The sequence below is a fragment of the Panthera leo genome, chromosome A1 (genome assembly GCF_018350215.1).
Source record: "Panthera leo isolate Ple1 chromosome A1, P.leo_Ple1_pat1.1, whole genome shotgun sequence".
Lineage (NCBI taxonomy): Eukaryota > Metazoa > Chordata > Mammalia > Carnivora > Felidae > Panthera > Panthera leo.
Window position 1 is genome coordinate 201,576,058 of NC_056679.1, and position 23,630 is coordinate 201,599,687.

The 23,630-nt window shown below is 36.6% G+C and overlaps 1 protein-coding gene across 1 annotated transcript in view; it reads right to left on the bottom strand.

Moving 5' to 3' along the window:
* PARP8 (poly(ADP-ribose) polymerase family member 8) overlaps positions 1-23,630 on the bottom strand; it is a 174,372-nt gene that overhangs the window by 68,630 nt on the left and 82,112 nt on the right. Inside the window, exons 4-6 of the mRNA XM_042950221.1 lie at positions 9,237-9,274; positions 1,860-1,949; positions 1,197-1,267 (exon numbers count right to left, since the gene is read on the bottom strand). Coding sequence (XP_042806155.1) covers positions 1,197-1,267; positions 1,860-1,949; positions 9,237-9,274 — 199 coding nt within the window. The remainder of the gene's footprint in view (positions 1-1,196; positions 1,268-1,859; positions 1,950-9,236; positions 9,275-23,630) is intronic.

Sequence of the window (23,630 nt, forward strand, 5' to 3'; positions counted from 1 at the left end):
ATTAAATATGCTTGAACTTGAAGTCTGAGTTTCTAATTAATGGAACCACATATGCTTTGTGTCTGAAGTTCAAACAGTAAAATTTTACCTAAAGTAACTAATGATGATATTCCCATACCCGGCCGGCTCTGTTAAAATAATTAGGAGAAAGGCAAATCCCATTAGACACAGGAATCTATCAACCCAATGTTTTGGAATCGTTTCTAAATTTCTAGACCAAATTTCAAATTCTTAAGGAAAATGAAAAACCTACAAAAGGGAATTTGGGTTTTATAAAATGCTAACAGATTTGGGTTTGGGGGCCAGTATTGCTAAATCTGTGGTTCTCGCTGTGGATGAAGGAGAGTAGAGGGAACGATACAATACTAAGGGGCGGGGGGGGGGGGGGGGAGTTTGTTCCGGGTGCGTAGTTTGAAAAGCAAAAAATTGTCAGTCCTGTTGCACTCATCTTGTTTTTTTTAACACCCCAGTGTTTATTGACTGATTCTAGCAGATTTTTTAAAGGTGAGGAAGGGGTAGCAGGAATTTGTCGTTGATGTTGTCTTAACATGGGCCACTAATAATAAGACTATATACCCATTCTCTTTGCTACCTTAGGTAAAGAGATCACCTTTTACAAATGAAATGGTAAGGGTTCCACATGCAGCTGTTAGAACTGTAAGTTACAGAAGATGCTCCTCAGTCAACTACATTACTTGACCAAATACAGAGAATAAGTTAAGCTTTGTGTGCACTTGATTTAGATTTAAGCCAGACATTCTTTCTGTTAAAGGCAGCTTCCTTCTCAGGGTTAATTCTAGGTCACTACCCTTCCCTATACTTAAGTCTCTTGGCCACAAGCCTGTGCTTCATACACTATATGCAGTCTTTTTTTTTTAAATTTTTTTAAATGTTAATTTATTTTTCAGACAGAGAGAGACAGAACATGAATGGGGGAAGGGCAGAGAGAGAGGGAGACACAGAATCCGAAGCAGGCTCCAACTCCAAGCTGTCAGCAAAGAGCCCAATGCAGGGCTCGAACTCACGGACCATGAGATCATGACCTGAGCCGAAGTCCGAAGTTCAACCGACTGAGCCACCCAGGCGCCCCTACAGTCTTAACCTAAATAGCAATGATATTAACTACAAATACAAGGTAAGTTTAAAATGTATTCTGTTTTGAATAAAGTATAAAATACGAAATGTAATCTCCATACCTCTCCATTTTCCTTCTGTAATTTTGATTTTATGGATAAGCAACAGTTAATGTCATTTGTCTTCCTTAATTCTGAAAGAAAGTTATAAAACATCATTTATAAAACATCACTTTAGTTTTCAGCAGGCTATTTATCAAATATTTATAAGTTTCAGTATAAAAACATGCCTCAGGTGATTCTCTCTTTGCCAAAAGATTAAGGAATGTTTTATAATTATATTATGTTAGGAAGTTACATGATACATAAGCTATTCTGATTTTTTCATTGCCCATCAAAATACGGTCAAACCAAAGTGCCACTACACAGACCTCTTCAGCTCTCGTTTATGTATTTCATGGGATCTACATTGCCTTAAGTAAGCTTTTTAAATATTCATTTTGTCTACCAGTGTCATTACGCATGGAATATTTTCATAAGAGCAAATATCAACACAATGCATTTAAACAGGGCTTTTTTAAAGTAGTGTAAATTTATGTGTTTAAAAAACTGTTGAAAACAAACTAATGCAAGTTAGACAGAAAATTTGTATGGGACACCAGATTTATAGATGCTGGAGATAAATATCTGCTACATGGGCTAAAAGAACAAAAATAAATAAATAAAGCTACCTATAGCCAAGAAAACATTAATCTAGAGTTTAAAAAAACAGTATATTCCTATTACCTGTTGCTATCCGGTGGAAAATTATCGGAATTGGCTCCGTAGTAACTAATACGTCTTCATCATTTTCTGAACTTGACACATACGTATTATCTGCAAAGAAATATGGACAATTAAAGGCATGGTAACCAAAAAAACCAAACCCTTTATTAAAAAAAGTTAAATTATATCCACATCGCTTCCATCACTCAGGAAGCACATACTACTGCTCTGGTTAATCTCAGAAAAAATTAAGTACACATGATTTATCACAGATTTACATGTGATTTAATTTTAAATGACCTCTTCAAAGACACTTGTGTCTCCTAGAGAAATACAGACTGCAGATAGGGACTGTTCCCCAAACAGGAAGCAGATACTGGGAGAAAGCTAAAACAAGAACATTTGGTGCAATAAAAAAATTCAATATCAAGTCATTAAAAAAACTGAACCAAAGCCTTGGTTGAAAATCATACCTCCATATTACTCTAATGTATATTTTTAAATGATATTAAGTCTCACAATTCTTCTTCTTCCATAAATTAATTTCATTAAATAATACTAAGCAAGTTGAATGCACAGAAAACATTAAATTATTCCACAGCTTTTTTCTTCATTATTTGTTTTCTCCAGAAAAAAATATTTTAATAAATTTAGGATTTTTCCCTAAAAATACAGATCTTTGTGCATATAATATAACACACAGCCATTTATTCTACTTTGTTCATTGACAATTACTGGGCATCTGTGAGACCGCTGTTCGTTACCAAACGCTTCACCAATTCATTAATTATGGTCCTATAATACTCTCATTGACACTGTATAAAACATAAAAAGTGTAAAATATTCCCAACAAATAATAGAAACCTGTTATCAATTTCTGCAAAAGGAAATGAGCATTCTGACAACTGACTGAATACACGATAAAAGATCTTGAGCCAAGTTTTCATAATATTGTGTCAGTACAGTGAGAACACGATCTTTAACTGATAGATATCAAAGTCACTACTTTATTTGCAAAGAAACATCTGCACTGTGTTTAGACCTTGAGTGCAGTGAGTCGAGAGTGATGTGTTCACAGCATAGTCTCAAAGACTCTCAATAGACATAAGGCTTTACTAATAATTCTGGAAGGTGAGAGGAGAGGAATGTGGATTAGATTTGAAACAAAACAGGTTTGCCTCATTACTTTGTTTTAATTACAAATTTTGCCTTGTTTCACTTTCAAGTAGCATTGAGGAGGGTGTGAGATTTTTGTGTTTATCAAGTGGGACCACAGATTAACAAACAGGTTTAATATAAATTTGTTTTAATTACTGTTTCATCACATTGGTTGAGACTTTGACCGTTTATCTGGAGTCTCTTCTGTCAATAACCTCATACTCTGAGGTGAAGAGTAAACCCCTCTATTAAAGCCAGTATTTCAATTTCTTAAACCCTCATTCAGAGGGTTACTGATTCAAAGTTATTTGCTACTGAATCAACTCAATTAGTTTTTCCCTGTAGATAATGTATTCCTTGAAGCAAACTTATGGCGAAAAGGAGTATTAAAAATAAAAATGAGCATTAAAGGAAAAAAGTAATAGCTAAACCACCACCTAGAAGGGGAGATCCCCAAAAATCCACAAAGTGCACACAATATCATGCAGTATCTCAGTGTCATGGACGGGAGCATTTTACTAAATCTTTAAGAGGAAGGTAAATTAGGGCATTCTGTTTATGAAAACAAGGAAGTGAATAACTCAGTTTAATGGATCCAATGGCTTACGTGGTGTTGACACTACAAGGCAGTCAGCTTTGATGCAAGAGAATGTAATTTGAATTGAACGAATGAACACACGTTGCATAATGCTTTAAGACAGGATTATGCAGTCAAACACATCATTTTCTAAGAGATTTTTTTTTTTTACCAGTTTGTATCTTGATTAGTGTTTAGGCATTTGAACACTTTCAATTTCTGTTTCTAGCTAAATTTACCCAAGCCAAAATGTTTTCAGGTTTCATGCCAATATCTATTAAATCATCATTACGACATCATAGGCCCGATCAAAGAGATATATATACCTGAGTGAAAAACAGAAATGTAGGACAGTAGACAAAGCACATAAAATCTAGACCCAACTACCAACTAGCTATTGATCCCTTTTAACTAACCCATGGTTGCTTTAGTTCTAAAGTGAAGGTCTGCAGATGCTCTTTGAGGATCGTCCCAGCTGTATGAATGAATTTTGTTTTCTCTTTTCGCTGTTCTTTAAATAATCATTTCTAAACCTTCCTCAAACTATTTTGACATCTGTAATAATAAAATCATCTTTGTTTAGACATGAGAAAGTAGGACATAAAAAGGATAAGGAATGCATTTAAGGTAACAGAATGAGTCAGTGACTGAATAGAATGTTTTCAAACTCAAATTCCTTCTCTGGAATTCTCCCACTTGACTCCAGAGGTGCCAATTTTTTTTTTTTTTTTTTTTTTTGCCCCCGAAAATTCCGAGGACAGCTAGGTTCCTTAACGTGTAAGTTTTGTAGGGACCTATAGATCGTTATTAAAGGCTGTTAACAATGTGACTATTTTCTCTTCCCTGCCCTACCAGACTATGCAAGCCATTACTGGGACTTCCATGGACAACTGGGGCAAGATGGGTAGAGAGCTATGAGAAAGCATCTGTGAAACTATTTTTCCATTCTATTTCAAAGGCAACATAATTTAAGCCAAGTCATTCCATTATTCATTACTATGTACCTTCAGAAAAATAATACAATTATAATAATAATTATATTGGCTTTGTAATATAATCTGGATATCTCCCCTGAGTGTTAAATTATATAATATTTATACACTTCATATCAACCTTCAAACCAATCAACTATTATCTCTATTTTAAAGATGGGGAAGCCAAAGCTAAGAGAAATCAAACAATTTGCCCAAATTATTTAAGTAATTAAGGGGCAGCTGGGTGGCACAGTCGGTTGAGTGTCCAACTTGGGCTCAGGTCTTGATCTCATGGTTCATGAGTTCGAGCCCCATATCGGCTCTCTGCTGTCACGCAGAGCCCCCACTTCAGGTCCTGTCTCCCTCTCTCTGTCTCTCCCCTGCTTTCTCGTTCTGTCTCTCTGTCTCTCAAAAATAAATAAACAAAAAAAATTACACATGGCAAGTAAGTGGTAAAACTGTCCGAATTCAGACATCAGTTCTTTGCTATGCTTTTTTTAATATTAAAAAGCTGTCACTCAACAATCGCAATATGTTGTAAAACATAAAAAAGGGATGAGAAAATTCACACCCACCAGTAGGTGAGCCTCCTAATTAAAGGTGGGAACTGATGAGAAAAAATTCTGCTGTTCTGTTCCAGTGGAGCCAATTATCTGTGACTTGTAATATATTTGCCTTCAAAAAGCAAAAATCTGTCTACAGTATAAATTCCATAAGGAAGCACAAGTAAACCAGAAGGTTGCTCTATTTCTTCGCTGCATTTAAAAAAGCCCACATATCATTTAACATTGCATTTATGAACATGTTACTTAAAGTATACTTAATACTCAATAAAGATCTTCTTTGTTCACACAAAACAAAACTATGACATGAATTTCAATAGGTGGCACAGGTTACTTAATAAATTAAAATTATGAAGTGATAAATCTGTTCCTAAGGAAATAAACAAAGTGCCATAATCCTGAATCTGGAGGATTATGCTCATATATTTCCACAGGGCAAAGCAAGTTCCAAATTTTCAAAGCTAGATGATGAGCTAATCATTCAACCATATAATCCAGAGAAAGTAGGAAGGGAAAAGACTGAGGAACATTAGCAGAAGGAACTAATGAAGTACTACCACGATTACTGATAGTAATTACTATCAAGACTTAGAAATTTTCAAAAACAACATAAAAAGCTATCTGTTTGAGTTGATTTTTACAATAAGTAAACTTTGGGGAAGAAAAACCAAAAGGAGAAAAAGACAAGAACAAATGTAAAACAATAGGTAAGAGACAGGAGAAATATCCACAAAGAGGCAGATTTTCAGATGTACAGGCCGAATACGATAAAAAACTTTTTGCTACAGAAGTTGGGACATTTCACCAACACAGTGAGCTTTCATGTTTAAAAGTGACTAAGAAACAGAAAAACAAAACAGACAATAATCACGGCAGAAAAATAACAACTGCCCCAGAACCATCCCTGAAGAGATGCCAGGCTCAGAGAGACTTGCTGGCATGTTCTAGCAAATGCCAAAGAATAGCTGCATTTCTTCAGCAATGCCAACTCTTTAACAGCAAAATATATGGCAAGATGCATACAGTTCTTATGGATCAACATTAAGATGCCTGCTAAACAACCTTGTTGTTCAAAAGGAGAAAGCGTACGTGATACCTCAATAGATGTTAAGCAAGAATTTGATCAAGACTTACAACTCATTCTTAAAAAAAAAAAAAAAAAGACTTGGTAAAATGAGAAAACTAGTTTTCTGAAAGTAGATGGAAACACGCTCACTAATTTTGGAAAAGAAGGACAAAGCTGCCAACTTTCACAATCATCATTAAAAATTATTCTGGAAGTTCTAGCAGTGTAATGGCAGAAAAGACACAAGGATGAATACCGGAAAGGGAGAGCAAACATAATTTGTATGCAATATTAGCTACCTGAGAAATCAAGTGTATTAACTGAACTTTTAATGCAAATAAATGTAGATTAAAATTTAATAAAATGGGTAAAATATTGTCATAGTAACACTTTGAATTTTTTTTTTAATGTAGTAATACTCACTTTGAAGAACACTCCATAAAAATAACTCCCACTGCTTCTTTCATACAAGTGACAGGAATCAGAACTAAATTACAGACTTGGTTTTACCACCAAACTGCATGTCCTTGGGAAATACTCTTTACCCTCTCTTGACACATTGCTTCAATTATAAATGAATTGAATGAACACGATAGCCTCTGTTCTGCTTATACACAGAGTAGCATTTAGAGTCTATTCTATTATGTGTATGAAAATACTTGGTATACAGTGTACTGGTTACATCAGCCAATTCAAAATTCTACCCCAAAATGCATTAATCTCTCTCACACCAAAACTTGTGTTTCATTTACACTCCTTTTATTTTTAGAAATGAAATTATAGTGGAAATTCGCTACAGACTTTCTCCAAGAAGGGAACTTATTTTTAAAAAGCACAAGTGATAACTAGTGTTTTAAGTTTCAATTTTTGTATATTGCATTTCCTAAAGGGGCTACCTCCCGCACAGAGAGAAAAAGCCAGTGATACCTCTTGGCCACAAGAGGGAGCTAAACATTTGGCTCCCTTCGTTTACTAAGGGCATCTTCTGCCCTATTTCCTGTGCTACAGAATAATTCACTTACTGTCTTCAACGTGGCTTTGATTTGTGGCATTACCTCTATCACTCTGACTTCAAGTCCTCTCATGACTGACATCTCTAGGAGCTGCCTCAGATGAGAAGCACAATAATTATAATATTCACAACACTGGAGCTTTTATTTTCCTAACACACTTAGCAAACATTCAGTATCAAAAACATCCTATACCATAAGGGAGAGAGCTGATTACAAAATCTTCTACAAAAAAATTTTTCTTTGTAAATACTTCTTGTGTTCCTTCTTCCAATGAAATCTGTTTAGAACTCTTTTTATACTACTATTAAAAAAAATAGGCCATCTCTTTAATAATGAATAATTCCCCTTGTAAAACTGTACAAAAGTTTTAAAGACTAATATGCTTAACATATATGGAGATCATAGCAAAATAACTGAAACTGGAGTTTATGACTCACAAAATTATTTTTAAATGTAACATCTGATCTTATAAAAGATTAAATGCATGATGCAAACAACCACAAAAAATACTAGCATGAATGCTAAAGAAATAAGTTTTACATCTTCATACTATCTTATGAACTAACCATTTTTAAAAGTACTCAAAGTATGGATCATCAAAGTTGCCTATAGCAATCTAGTCATTTTACACAGAAAAATATGATCCAAATCATGCAGAATATGTGAATAAAATGGCTAGATTTGAATAAGAATTGGAATTAGGTTTCTAATTTATGACACTGACAGATCTCAACAGTTAGTTTGGTGACCACCTGATTTTATTAAGTCTGAATGCTGGAGTAAAACATATATGAAATACAGGCAGTTAAAATTTGCTATTCTTTGGGGTGCCTGGGTGGCTCAGTCGGTTGAGTGACTGACTTCGGCTCAGGTCATGATCTCACGGTTTGTGAGTTCGAGCCCCGCATCAGGCTCTGTGTGTACAGCTAGGAGCCTGGAGCCTGCTTTGGATTCTGTGTCTCCCTCTCTCTCTGCCCTTCCCCACTCATGCACTGTCTCTCTCTGTCTCAGAAATAAATAAACATCAAAAAAAAAATTGCTGTTCTTTGCTACAAAATATGATAAACAATAGATGCTTGCATTATACTCTTTTCTCTGAGGTAAAGTAATCAAGTTGTATTTTTTTCTGCATTAAGTCTACAATACTTATGTTCTTATTCAAGATAAAATTATAGATATCACTTGTGAGGAAAATACTAAAGAGAAAAATCTTGTTTACATATCTGAAAATTGTCATGACTAAAATGTTGGCATACACAGCTTGGGCTCTGATGAGATTACATGTGTCTAGAAAACAGGACTGACCATGGCCTAGAAGAAAAACCCTTGTTTGACTGATAGAAAAATGGATCTGCAGTGGTCTTACATTCTGTTTTCTAGGGAGAAGTGTTTGTGGGCGTAGTAATATATTTCAAGTAACAGACACTCAGTGAGACTACATAAACAAGATACCTAGCCTAGTCCAGTGGTACAGTCCAGACTCTGGACTCCTGGGTTCAAAACCCAGCTCTTCCTCTTACTAGCTGTGTCATCATTCATGAGGAAAAAAGTGATGCTAGGGTAACAATGTCATAGGATCGTTGTCAGAATTGTTTAATGAGACATATACTTAGAGAAATGAAGACAGGACTATTTTTTGCTATTACTATTATTTTTACCTATTATTTTAGCTGCTATCCTTACCTATTATTTTTACATTATGAGGATTCAAATGATGTTTCAAAGCCAATGACTGAACCAGTTCAGAGAATCTTTTTTTTTTTTTACTTGCAATGAGAAAAATATATATAGGCTGAAGCTATACATGGGCTCAAGTAAACTATTTTTCATCAGGAAACTATTTTGATTCTGGACTGCATCTCAGGGTAAGACATGTATTTCACAGGCAACCAACAGAATTTTTCTGGATCTTTAAGTCTTCCCCTGCCAACGCTTCACTCCCAGATATATTTATATACATTTTCCATCTCCAAAAGAAAAAAAAATATTCAAAGAAACCACGACACAAGTATTTGTAATAAAAACAGAAAGAAAAAAAAATGCATACCTGGGTAATCTTCAGATACATGTACTGAATAGGATACACTGTTAAAACAGGAAAAAAGAGAAAAGAAAGGCTCAAGTTACTGCTAAGGAATATATGTTTTTACAAAATAAAAACCGTCATATTACCCATTCATTTTTATAGATGAACAACTAACATCCAAAACAGATTAGAAAGAATATTTTGATTTTTGACATCGGAAACTTACAGAGTTTTGAGATATATTTTCTGTGAGTGGAAATGATTTTTGAAGTATCGTTCTTCCCACAGTGGTACTTTGAGTACAGACAGGTCTTTTTAATCTCAGCAATATCTAATATTCCCTAATCCATGATCACTTGTGTCATCTGCTCAGATTTTATCAAATCACCTTCTTTTAACCCAAAATAAAGTATTCTTTCTGTTTGGTACGGCAGTCCAGAATTTAAACATTTGTTTTTGATACTGCTTCTCCACAATCTGCTGTGATTCTGAAACATGTCCTTTTCTTCAAAGACTTAACAAAAGGATGACAGCGTAACTCATAGTTGTTCATCAGCCAATGTCTCATCGTCACGACACAGAATAAACGAACTATCTCCAGACCTCAGGAGGACTGGGTTGCCTTAAAAACAATTTTTAAATTGCATTTTAACAATTTCACAACTCCTTCCCCAGTAACCCTACTGCCTTCAGGTATTACCTCAATGACACATGAGAAGCTATCACGATTACTTCTCCACTTTCCTCTCTCTATCAGCTAGACTGTGAGTCTCTTGAGGTTAGGGTCCGTGTCTATTTTATTTTTAGCACAGTCCTCTATTTTACTGCATGACACAAAGAACATATTCAATATTAGCTTTCTGAAGAGATTGGTGGAACTGCCACCTGCCAGAGAAAAGTCAAAATTTAGTTTAAGTTCAGCCAAATTAACTGCCTGTTAACACAAATCAATTCTCTTTGAAGGAACAAAAAAACAGAATCTCTGCAAAGTATCATTCACAAAGTGAATCCTGTAAGATTCAAATTACTTGACATATGAACAAACAGGAAAATCTAACCTATATTCAAGGGAAAGTTTGACCCAAGTGCTGGAATCAGCCCACAATGATGTTAAAAAAGTTATTATAAGTATGTTTACGGAAGTAAAAATGAAAAATCCAATCCAAAGAAGAAAAAAACAGATCATCAGGGTCTTTTGGACACTAGTAAAAGAGCAAACATTTTGTATAACTAAGTTTCAGGAGGTAAAGAGAGAGAAAACACTGCAGGAAAAAAAAAAAGGGCTGGCAATTTCCCAGTTTGAGTCAAAGACTGATGTACAGACTGAAGAAGCCCAGAAAACCCCAAACAGGTTACATGCAGAGAAAGCTACATCCAGGTGCACGTGGGCAAACTGCTGAAAACCAAATATAAGGAAACATTTTTAAAGAGAAAAAACTGACACTATACACAAAGGAAAACAATAAGAATCAAGGTTTCATAAGAAACTGTAGAGGACAGAGGACACTAGAATGATGAAAAGCTGGGGGAGAACTATGAACCCCGAATTCTACATCCAGGCCACAGATCTTTAAAAATGAAGATAAATTTAAAAACTTACAGATGAAAGAAAATTGTGGACATCTGTGCCAGCAAACCTAAGGCAGAAAAAATCCCAAAGTTCTCCAGGTGAATGATATCAGAAAATCAAATATCCAGAGAGAATGAAGAGTACCAGAAATTGTAAATATAAAAGACTATTCTTCTCTTACTGTTTTAAAAATACATGACTTGTTTAAAGTAAAAATTCTAACACTTCATTGTGGGATTTATAACATATGTAAATGTAATACACATGACAATTATAGCATAATGTCTGGGAGGGGTTAAATGCTCTTATGTAGTTTCAAGGTTCCTCTATCTTATTCAAAATGGGATAATACTAACCCTAAACAATAACTTCTAAGAAAAGTTAAGGATATACACTGTAATCTCTAGAACAACCACAAAACAAAGAAACAAACAAGCAAACAAACAAACAAGCAAACCTTAAAAAACAATTGCAAGGATTGCATTAAATGTGAATGGACTAAAAGGCAAAGCCAGCCAGAATGGATTTGAAAAAGCAAGATCCAATTCTATGCTGTCTTTAAGAGATCCACGTTAAATATAAAGGCACAGATTCAAAGTAAAGGAGGGAAAAGTTATACCAATGCAAATGGTAAGCGTAAGACTCACGTGTTTAAATTAATAATGAAGACTTCAAGACAAAGATACAAAGAGATCATCATAATGATAAAAGGGTCAATTCATCAGGATGAAGACACAACAATCATAAATGTGTATGCACCTAATAACAGAACTTCAAAATACATGAGGCAAAACTTGACAGAATTAAAAGGAGAAAAGCACAACTCCACAATCACAATTTGAGTAATTGATAGAACTAGACACCCCCCATCCAAATCACTGAAGACTGAAGATCCGAAATAGATTTTAATTACTGTAGAATATCCTTTTCCTTTCAGATACACATGGATGGAACGTTCACCAGAAAAGATCATACACTGTGCTATAAAACTAGTCTTAGTAAATCTGAATGAATGGATGGTTGTGGTTCACCCTAGTCCATATCCTGGGTTTCCTGACTCATCTAGCCCTTATAACTAAGTCGTAAGCCCTCAATGAGCCACTGCCTTTTAGAATTTGTGACCGGACTTTGGGCAATGTGACTATGGCCACAGGCAATGCAACCCCTCTAGGCAAGCCCAAGTCTCCACCAATCAAATCCCTGGCCTGCTGCTTAGTCCCTGTAAAGAGATTAGGCAGAGACAAAAATGAATAAGGAAGTGAGAAGGAAAACAAGATGGTTTGTAATGAGACCAAATACTGATACACGGTTCTTTCATAAAGCATATTTAATTGATCAATCAATTCAAAAAGCATTTCTTGGTAACCTGATAAAAGACAAACACTATGTTAACGTCAACTACGATTTAGGTAGACAAAAAATCAGGAGATGATTTTGAATGATTAATTCAGGAGGAAACAAAGAATATAAAACAAGGAATACGATAGACATGGGAACTTAAACATTTTAAAGCACAACAGTATTTTTTCCTTCTCATTTTTATATAATTATAGGTTCATATGAAGTTGCACAGATAGTTGAGAGAATTCATGTAGCCTTCATCCAGGTTACCACATTAATGACATGTTATATACATACAGTACAACATCAAAAGCAGGATATCAACATTAGGTAAAGGGAGTATAGCTCTATGTTATTTTATCACATTTGCATCATGTACCACCATACATCAAGCTACGGAACTATTCGATCATTCAAGGATTTGCCTCGTGCTACCCTCATTAGAGTCAAATCCATCTCCCTTCACCTCAACATCCTTAACCCCAGGCAGCCACTAATCAATTCTCCATCTCTATAATTTTGTCATTTCAAGAACATTATATAAATGGAATCACAGAGTGTGCCATGAAGCACAATAGTATTTTGAGGCCAAACGAGTATTGTGAAAAAAACTGCTATGATTGGCAATATGTAGGATAGACTGAAGAAGAGGGAGACTGGATTCAAAAGCTACCGTAGTGGCAAAATATGAGCAACGATCAGTGGGGAGGTATGTAACAGGGAGGAGAAAACGCAGGAACAAATGGCAGATGTTGGAGCCCAGCCAAGAGACCAGCTTTGGAAATCATGGCCCTGAATCAAATGCCAAGAATTAAAAGATAAAATAACCATGCCAGTGATGCCTCAAACAAGCTGGGGGAAATATACACTATGACCTCAATGAATTTATTTGCCCCACAATTCATCTCTTTAGATAATGAAACTATACTATGTAGAAATGAAATTATTGACGATCAAGGTAACCCTTCATCTGGCAGTACTATGTCACAGAAGACTGGGATCTTGCCAGAGATTATACTCAGTACTAAACTGAATTAATTCCCAACAGCCTACCATCTCAACCAACAACAGTTGGCTTCATTTCTAATCCAAATGAATGTATAAATCCAAAATGAAACCTTAATACGTTCCCATGTCTATCTCCAATCAGGAAGCCTGTTGCAGTCATAGCCACAGAGATCCTGAATACCAGCCTTACTAGCTGAGTGGCATAAGAAAAGTTATTTCAACACGCTCAGATTCAACCTCTTTTCAGTAAAATGGGAGAATCCAGACCTACCATATAAACCTGCTGTGATGATTTAATGGCTTAACAGGTGTGAGGCCCCCAGGACAACGCCAGACACATACCAGCAGGTGCCGAGTAATTCTAGTCAGCTTCCAGTACAAGCAATGAAAATTTAGAGAAACGAAATTTTACATGAATGAATGTTTTATGGGGGAACTCAATTTACTTGAAATCACAATGTATTCCATTTATCGGGGACCAAAACTAACACTGACGCTTTTACTTTATGGTAGTGTTACCCTCATGATGTTAGGAGACATTTCCATGTTCATGATCATACCTGATTTTTCAAAGACAAAATAGAAAGCAAAAGCCCAGCAAAATGACTCATCAGCTCCTGTGCTATAGCACTTTCTTGGTAGTACACCAGAAGGAAAATCACCAGGGCTGTAAAATCCAAATCAGTTTCACTCTGTGGCTTACAGAGTTCTTAGGGAAACAATCTAGTACAAGCAGACACGGATGATTAAACTAAAGGACCTAATACACAGGGCTAGAAAAAGAGAAAAAAGGCAAAGAACCAAGCTTAAATAGATATAGGAGTGAGGGTATAATAGTATATGTATAGGCTTACATAGCATGTGCTGCACATGCTAAATACTAAAGCAGCCAAAATTATCATGAGGAAATGAAAGGGGAAGGCGAACAGGAGAAGGAAGAAAACCGTGGAGCAAGCTCTGAACTCTGATTCAGGAAAAAATGGCTTCAAAATTTTAGAATATGTTGAATTACAATTACACCGAGGTGCTTTGCCAGAGAAATTTAAGGTGGTCGTTATGTGGTCAATACTACATGCAACATAAATAAAATGGCGGCTTCCATCCCTTATTCCTCTGAAAGCAACTGTCCCAACTAAAGACCTCTCTCTGTTGCCACAAGCCTGTAAGGGAGCTCCTGGGGGAGCCCTCAGATGTGTGTTCACTATCTACCTAATCCTGTATTTTGTTTCTCTATTTGTTTACTCCTGTAATTAAAAGCATTGGTAAGGTCATTCTTCTGTCTAAACTCACCACTCACTCCATTACCCTCCTATTTCTCCTGAAATGCCTGCAAAGAACTAAGAATAGGAGTTTATGTCTAGTCCCCAAGTTCACAGATATAAGGAAATTCTTTAAGAACAGTAGGGAGATGATGAAAAGGGCAGTTTTAACATAACAGGGAAGGGAACTCGGGTGTGAAGACAAAATGACTTTAGATTCCGAAGACCTCTCAGAGGTACTGGATTCAGTGGCTGTATTTTAATTGTTGGCCCCATAACGTTTCTGATACCTCAAGCTCAAGAATCTTGGATCCCGAGCTCATACTTTCTCAGCTACACCCAGGGGGTTTTGGCAGAGCAAGCAAAACCCAGAATCTCACCAGGTCTTTTACCTTACTCTCTAAAACAGTTTCTCTGGGAAGCCAGTCCTTACAGCTCCTTTTCCTCCCAGTTAGATCACTTTTAAAATTTACGTGGAAAAAAGAAAAAAAGCAAAATCAGAAACTCACAAAAAACTGCAGCTACTGGCAAGCAACCCTCCATCCTGGCTACAATGCTTATGAGTACAGGCCTCAACTCTGTATGTTCACTTGCAAGACAACAGCTTAGACCTGAGGGTGTATGTTCCCTACCCCACTCACAGACCCACTGCGAGCTCGCCAGAAGAAAATTCACTCCAGCACCTGTCTTCCCCAATGTCCAGTGTTACAGGGTGAAAAAGACACCGTCCAGCTATCCATCTCCTCAACCAACTCCTGCATCTCAAGCTAGACGGTGACTTTTGGCATGCTAGAAGCTCATTTTGCTCCTTGGATGCCATTTGCTTCCCAAAAGATTCATTATCACATTTATTATCAGTTTTACCTTCCATAAATATTTTCTAAATATCCAGGCCAACCAGCTATAGCACCTTCATTATTTACCATTATTCGCTACCAATTGTTTTGTCATTTATCCAGGATTAGGAATTTCTAGGGCACTCTTTCCTCTTTACTTAAAAATCCTCACATCACCCACATCCATATGGACAACGTTGAGCTGCATATGGTTCCATGACCTCATCTTCCCTTAATTTTAGCTCACCAGATCCATGGCTACCCCTTGGACCTTGACTTGGAGTGTAATTGCTCTCCTTCTAAAATCTCAACTCGGTGTCCCACTTTTGGGCCACAATTTTATAACTTTTCAGCCCTCAGTCCTTTATTCCTGCTCACTGACACCCGCCAATCCCCATGCTTTCTTTCACTCTTTGTGCTCTTTATGGTCCCTTCAAGCTTCTTTTTCTTCTTCATGTGACTGTAGAGACCCAACTGCTCTCTCCACACCATCTTCAACTCCTTCATGGTGTACCCCGATTTTGCCCATGCCGACCACCTACCAGACCTGTAACCACCAAACCATAGATAAGTCATGTCTGGCCTTCTCAACTCCCTAGACCTGGGCTCTGAATGCCCCTGGAGAGGACAGTGGAACCAAGGCATCTGGAACCCCTGCAGACATGGAGTGCTCAGTGCCAGTTCTGCACAACTTTGCCCAGTAACCCTTCATATACTCTTGTGCTTTTTCTTTTTGGTAGTTTTTTTCAAACCTTCACAACTTTCCAACGTCCTGTAACAACGTGCCCTTTCAACTATCCGCATGAAGATAAAACAGAGCATCATATGGCTATTTCATCCTTTCTCCTACCAACCACCTATAAGCTAATACTTTTCTCCTCCCACCCAGGAAGATGGAAATGTCTATGCTTTTATCTAAGACTGGTCCATCTACTTGATTTATAGATCCCGTAAATGAAGGCTCCATCTGGGACCTTGTTCCACAATTTGAAATTAATAAAAAATCTATAATTATGAAAGTGTTAACAATTTACCCACAAAGATATTAATGGTAGCACTGTTAAAATGAAGAATTACCCAGAGAAGCAAAAATGTCAAAAATTGGATTATGTAAACTATTCTATACATACAATGCAACACCAGGCAACTCTGAAAAGGTAATAGTGTAAAATAACATGTAATGAAAGAGATATGTGTTTCCAGTACATTAAGGTACATATGAAAATTTAGACAGCTACAACATATTTTTGTTAAAAACACATAGATACATATTTACTACAAATACATATTCATAGAAGCATGGCTTGAAAAATAATGACAAATTTCAACATTTCTTATCTCTTGGTGTTTGGATGAAAGGGAGCTTTATCTTTTGTATCTGTATTGTTTCAATCTTATAAGAAGTATTAAATAAAAAGAGGGAAAAGCTAGTGATTTTTACCTTGTAGCCTTTTCTTATTATCACTCTACTTTCCTTCTTAAAATCAAGTTTTTGCAAAGAGTCATCTAAGCCCTTTTTACTACCTACCTACTGGCAAGTGTACATTCCAATCTGGCTTCCACCCCACCAAAATTCTGCTTCTTCACAACATCCCTGGTCTTTTTTTTCCCCCTAGTCCTTTTCTTACGCAAATTCTCTGATGCATTTAAAAAAAATAAAGATATCATGAAACCCTCCTTCCTTAGCTCCCAAACTCCATCTCTCCCCGGGTTCCCTCTGGTATTTGAAGATGCTCTTCTTAATTTCTTCATTTACAATATTTCAAATTTCATGCTGCTTTCATATTTCAATGCTTTCTATCCATGCTGACTGCTCTATTTTCTCACATGAGTAATCTCAACTATATCCCTGAGTATCTCCTACCAGCCATACATGAGACTAAAAAATTCCCTATCTCCAAATCAGGCAGGCAGCTTTTTATTTTTCACATTTTTAATAGGATATTCTGCAAGCAAATTAAACCCAAGTCATACAAAATAGGATTTATTGCATTCTCTACCTTACTTTTCAACTCAACAAACGAAATACCAAGAAACCTGGGGCAAATAATAGCAGCACTTGCTGTTTGAAACTATAGATCTACTCACTATTTGACCATATCAGGGCACAAAACCCTTGGATACTTTCTGGAGCAGGGAAATTCTGATTCACTAGATGTGAGGTAGGACCTGGTATGTGCATTTCTAATTTACTTCTAAATTTTAATTCTTTAGCATGTCTTCCAAGGCTGTTCACAATGTAACCCATAACAATCTGACCAGCCAAAACCCTATCAAATACCCAGCGACCTGAACTTCTAACCATTTCAAGTTCTACCGTTACCAAACAGGTCATTTTATTCACACAAAGCAAAGTTGCCCTAGACTCTGGAGGTGAAATCTGGTTCTGTCATTATTAACTGTGTGACTGTGTGCTAGACTGACTGTGAGCTAGAGAATTACTTCTTTTTGACTCAGTTTCCTATCTGTAGTCTACTATCTCTTAGGGTTGCTATGAAGAGTAAACCGGTTAATACACGTGAAACACTTTGAAGAAAGGAAAAGAAAAGAAAAGAAAAGAGAAGAGAAGAAAAGAGAAAAAACAATCACAAAATTTTCAATAAACCTTAGCTGTTTCATTAATAATATCCTTTTTAAATTTTTTTTTAATTTAAAAAAAATGTTTAGTTATTTATTTTTGAGAGGGGAGAGGGGGAGGGAACGAGAGGGAGAGAGAACAATCAGGGGAGGGGCAGAGAGAGAGACAGACAGACAGAATCTGAAGCAGGCTCCAGGCTCTGAGCTGTGAGCACAGAGTCCAATGCTGGGCTTGAACCCACAAACTGTGAGATCATGACCTGAGCCGAAGTGGATGCTCAAGCAACTGAGCCACCCAGGTGACCCTCTTCTATAATATTATCATTATTATTACTCCCACACATAGACTTAATTTCTGGAACACATTCCCCTCTCTCCTCAAGGCTCAATCTCAGGGACAACTTCCTATGAAACTTCTCCAACAATCCAGGAAGATTGGGCATTTCTTCCCCTATGTCCCACTTCATCTTGGCATTAACTATCCAATAGACTGAAGGTATGGACCAAGCATTTTCATCCTCAAATTCCTAGAGCTTTGACACAGTCTTACCACTCAATAAATAATTTCTGAATAAATGAACAAATCATATATTTTTCCAAAAGTACTAGATATTCCATGACAGTCCTTGATAGAAAACATATCACTTCAGCAAGTGTTGAAATATTTGATGAAAATCAACAAATGCTGGTACCCAACAGTTCACCCTGGGGGTCCACACCACCATGCACGTGAGTGTCCGGCTCTTCCTCACATTCTCTTTGCAGGCTTTTCGTGATGCACAGAATAGAGTGGGTTCTGAATGCCCAGATCATATGTGTTCTCCGTATTTGCCATTTTCAAATCTACATACTAAAGGTGATACTTGCATTATTATCAGTCCTGATAGCATGAGTTGAAATTCAATGGCCCAGAATAAGGGAAGATCTCTCAGATGCCCCCCCCTCCCCCACCAAAAAGGAAGTACCAGTTACTTTCAATACAAACAAGTAGAAATGTTAGCATTTCAAACTGATCAGTTTACTAGTTTTTTACTTGTCAGGAAAGAACTACACGGGAAAGTAAGTATAGACAGTTCTAGACAGAAGAGGAAAGCGGACTAGAAAATGTTTGAGCAGGAATTTGTTGCAACATCATATATTCCATGCCAGGAGCAAGCGTGCTTTAGTCAAGGATTTTAACAACAACCACGCACATATCTCTGCCCTGCCTTTCTTCTAGAGCTTTCAACACGGAGACAAGAGAACTAAGCTTACATTCCAGAAGAGAAGACACATCTTTCCCAACAATGAAATAAACTGTTGGTATAACACAATTCACATTATCCTTTACAAAGATAAAAGGATGATGATGTTTGCCCACTACACATTCAGTTAGTTTCTCAATAATACATATGTTCCTACTCTCAAGTCTTATTTTGATAATTTTTAAAGCTTTACTTTCAGCAAGTGATGTAAGAAGATTAAAGTAATGGCGTTCATTTGTGTGACATTTAGGGAACTGGTTGAGTCAGCAGCTTCAGGCTTAAATATTATACTATAGGTCAAGTGCTCAGAATTCCAAGTAAACCATCTTGTCAACAGATATGAACTTGAAGGACCTAAGTCCAACTTTGATTGTAACCCAGATGCATGCTTTATTTATGATATTAATACACCATATGGTATGAGCAAATTTTCCTTTTATACTGCCTTAGTCTAATGAAAAGAGCCAACTGCATATTTAAATAAAGTCTTGTTTCTCTCTTATTCTTTAATTGTAACCAAAAATAAAAGGGAGGTCACAAGTGCAGTTCCAACAAGACCTTAACAGTGAACAGAGAACACCAAGTCACCAACATTAAATTAGTTATATATATTATTTCTATATTTCCTCCCCAAAGTTTAATGTCTAGACTTTTGTTCTCTGAGCAGTTTGCAACTAATTCAATACTATTTGATAAATATTCATTCGATAAATGTAGATACCTTTACCTTCACTGTTTTTTTGTGTTTTTTTAAGCAAGCTGCACACCCAGCACGGAGGTTCACCCACTGAACCACCCAGGCACCCCCACCTTCACTGTTTTCTATCTAGGTTCAAGTTATAAACAGTTATAAAAAGTTTAAAGTGGTTACAAATGATTTACACAACATGCCAGGACTGGAAAGCTGAATACGATAGAAGAATTCTAAAAATGAAGTATGGCTTTGTTGAGGCAAGAAAACATGTTTTAAGAAAACACTATAAATTATGCAGAGAGATAATGACAATAAATACTAAAATACCACCTCACCAACTTTCTCAAAGACTTAAGATCTCCAAGATCGGTTCTTTCCAAGATAATTTCTTGTGGAATATCCAGCACAATTCTTAATACCACCTGAAGACCCTTGCAGGATCCGATCTATCTACTTGCCTCATCCTAGCCTTGCCCTGTGTTCTCTCTGTGCTGCAACAAAAAGGACTCACTTTACTTTCTAGGCATGCATCAGACACGAACCCCCCCCCCCCCCCCCCCCCCACCCAACCGAGGTGAGATGTGCCTGACACTCCTCAGGCACTCCTGGTTGCTCAAGAACAAAGGAAAGCACAGAAAACAAATGGTTACATTGATAGAACCTCCATCAGTTTACAAATATCTTAGTAATATCACAAGAAAAAGGCAATCTTATCAACAGCCTAATCTCCAGAACTCCCTACTATCTTAAGGATAATGCTTTGTGAAAGGGAAAAACCACCTTAGCTTAGCAATAGCTAGGCCTCCAACAATCTGTAAATCCTCTTTAGCATAGGGAAAGCCCTTTAAGAAACTTCCTCTTGACTTTACTTCCCCCAACTCCACGGTATTTAAGCAGTCACTCTGCACAGCCCCGTGTAGCTCTTCTGCCCATGGGTCCTGTTCCCAAGCTTTAATAAAATCACCTTTTTGCACCAAAGACGTCTTCAAGAATTCTATCTTGGCTCTCGGCTCTGAACCCCACCATCACTCCAAAAACCCATTACTCCCACTCCTCTTTTGTCTTGTTAATTCATTCTCATCCTTCAGATCTCAACTGAAATGTCACCTCCTAGAAAGAAACATTGTGATCACCTCTCCCAGACTCAGATCTTACTATAGAGCAGTTACAGAGTTTGTAATTATATACTTATTTGCATGACATTAACATCTGTTTCTCCTACTAAATCTGTACGGTTAGAAGGCACTTCTAACCACAATATCCCAGCAACTACATACACCTAGTACACAGTAGGAACACTGTAATTGTGGAATGAATGGATATTGATAAATGTTTAAATCCTTTGCGATCTTCCGACTTGGAATAACATTCCTCACAAAATTACTTAGCAAATGTGATTTAGTTTACAATCCGAAGAGCACAGAAGAACATGGACTTTAGTATATACCTTCACAAGCCATGTGAGCCTGAGAAAAAGAATTGGCTAACCTTCTGCTTATTTGTGAAGTGAGATAACATCTACTTCCTAGTATTGTCAAGAGGATTACATGGAAGATGATAAGTGTAAGAAAGCGGCTTGTGTAATAAGAGGAGACAATCAATGAAAATATTTCTCAACTTCCTCTCCTTTCTCAAAACTCAAGCATGAGAATATGCAAAATAATTCTGTAGTAGAGCTCTTCACTATCCATTCTACCCCTTCCCCTCCCGGCTGGATAGGGAAGCCCTTGGGTTTGCAAGAGGAGAATCCCTTCACCCGGGGTAGAAAAGAGCTGAGCAAATGGATAAGCCAATCAGATAAGCCTAGTTTCCCTGGTAGCCTAACACCCGTGGTAAACAGAGAAAGGCAGAGCTTAGGTAATTTCAGAGATAGAGGCAGAGCCCTGATCAAACTAAACCTAAATTCCTTATCAATGAACTTCTCAATGAACAAATAACTTTCCTTTTGCTCTTTTAAACCAGCATAAAATATTCTTTGTTCCTTACAACCAAAATCATCTTAACTGATACATAGACCTATTAGGCTTGTTGAGATGCTTTCATGTGAACATCTGCAAGCTATTTAAACTAAAAAACAACGGACATATAGGCTTAATTTAATTTTGTGATTTTTGCCTAATCGTTACAAAGTATATACTTTAGTGATTTATTTAGGATTTTAAGTAATATTCATACATTTTATAGAATTGATGACCCAAAAACAATTGTAATAAATTAGATACTATACAACAAAATTTGTGAGTTCAAAGGTCTTATTATTTTATGGTCGTTTTCTTTAAGGTACAGTATTTTTTTCCCTTATGGATAAATGATTTTTTTAGTCCTTCATATGCATTTGGCTTGTTATTTTGTTTCAATAGATATTCTAGAAAGTGGGATTTGAAAAGCTATAGTCCTAACCACTGTTTTTCTTGTTTGTTTCTAGACTACAGCCTTTAGGGAAGTTAGCAACTCAACAGGAGAGTGGCAATACTTGTAGACTGTAGAACAGTACTTCTAAGTGCTTGCTACAATCAATTAGCCTTTCACTCTTCATTAAGCTTTTGAAAAATGATTTGTTCTCGCAAGATTAATGTGGAAAGTATAATTATTTGAAAACAAGGGTACTGTATTTAAATCTGACATATTTTGGCCACAAAGTTAATTGATTACTAGATATTCAATTAACAAATGCAATTCATTCTTAAGCCAGTGAATATGTAACTAAAAGCCAGCCTCAAAGTAACAAATACATAACACAAAAATAGCCACGCAAATGGTTTTACCAAAGGAAAACGGCAGTTGAACAAAGCAGTTACAATAATAATACCAGTTTTGAATATACGTCTAAATTAAACACTAAATTAGTCTCTGGATTTTTCCTATGGGAGAAGACTTCATCAAGGCAGACTCCACTGACCCTAGATACAAGGAAATAAGAATTCCATAAGATTGAATTAATGGATGGGTACCATTTAATTGCAGGTATTTTTTCAGATACTGTTGTTGCTTTTAATATTCTGTCTTCTAATGATATATGAGTAAGACTTTCATCTTTTTTTTTTCCTTTTAAGCTATACCTTTCAATTTGGTGGACACTGCTGTTTCAAATTAAAACAAAACACTTAAAAATGTTTATTTTTGAAAGAGACAGAAAGAGCAAGTGGGGGAGGAGCAGAGAGACAGAGAGAGAGAGAGAGAGACAGAGAGAGAGAAAGAGAGAATCCCAAGCAGGCTCCACACTGCCAGCACACAGCCCGACGTTAGGCTCGATCTCACAAACCATGAGATCATGACCTGAGCCGAGATCAAGAGTAGGCCATTTAACCAAGTGAGCCACCCAGGCACCGCAGTAACAAAACACGTTAAAAGAGCATCTAATTCTCACTGATCTCTCCAGATTTCAGAAACGAATAATGGGCATCCTTACTTTCCATGGCCATATAGTTCTTCCCATAGGTTTAGTAAGAATTTGCCCTCTCTTTTTGGCAGAATACTTTGGACAAATCAATTGTGTAACCAAAGCTACCCCGAGAATATCATATTTGAAAATGATTTTCGCATAATCAGGAGTGACAACTACTGAAAGACAAGGGTTCAGTTTTTAACAAGGGTTAAGTTTACAAATCTCCCCCAAGAAAACTGGCCTAACACACCTGGCTGGCAGATAGGTTCCCGAAGTTATAAGAAGGTAAGAAAGGTCACCGTCAGTCAGAACAGGAACCTTAGCAAATGTTGGGAGCCTCAACCAGACGGAAATTCACCCAGTTACACAGGTACTAAAGAGGAAATCTCTTGGAGAGAGTTTCTTGGTTTTGTTTTCCTAGCCTCAGAGAAGCAAATAATAGAGGCTTTTAAAAGTCCAATCCAAGGTTTATAATAAAAATTTCTGGAGAGAAATTAATTC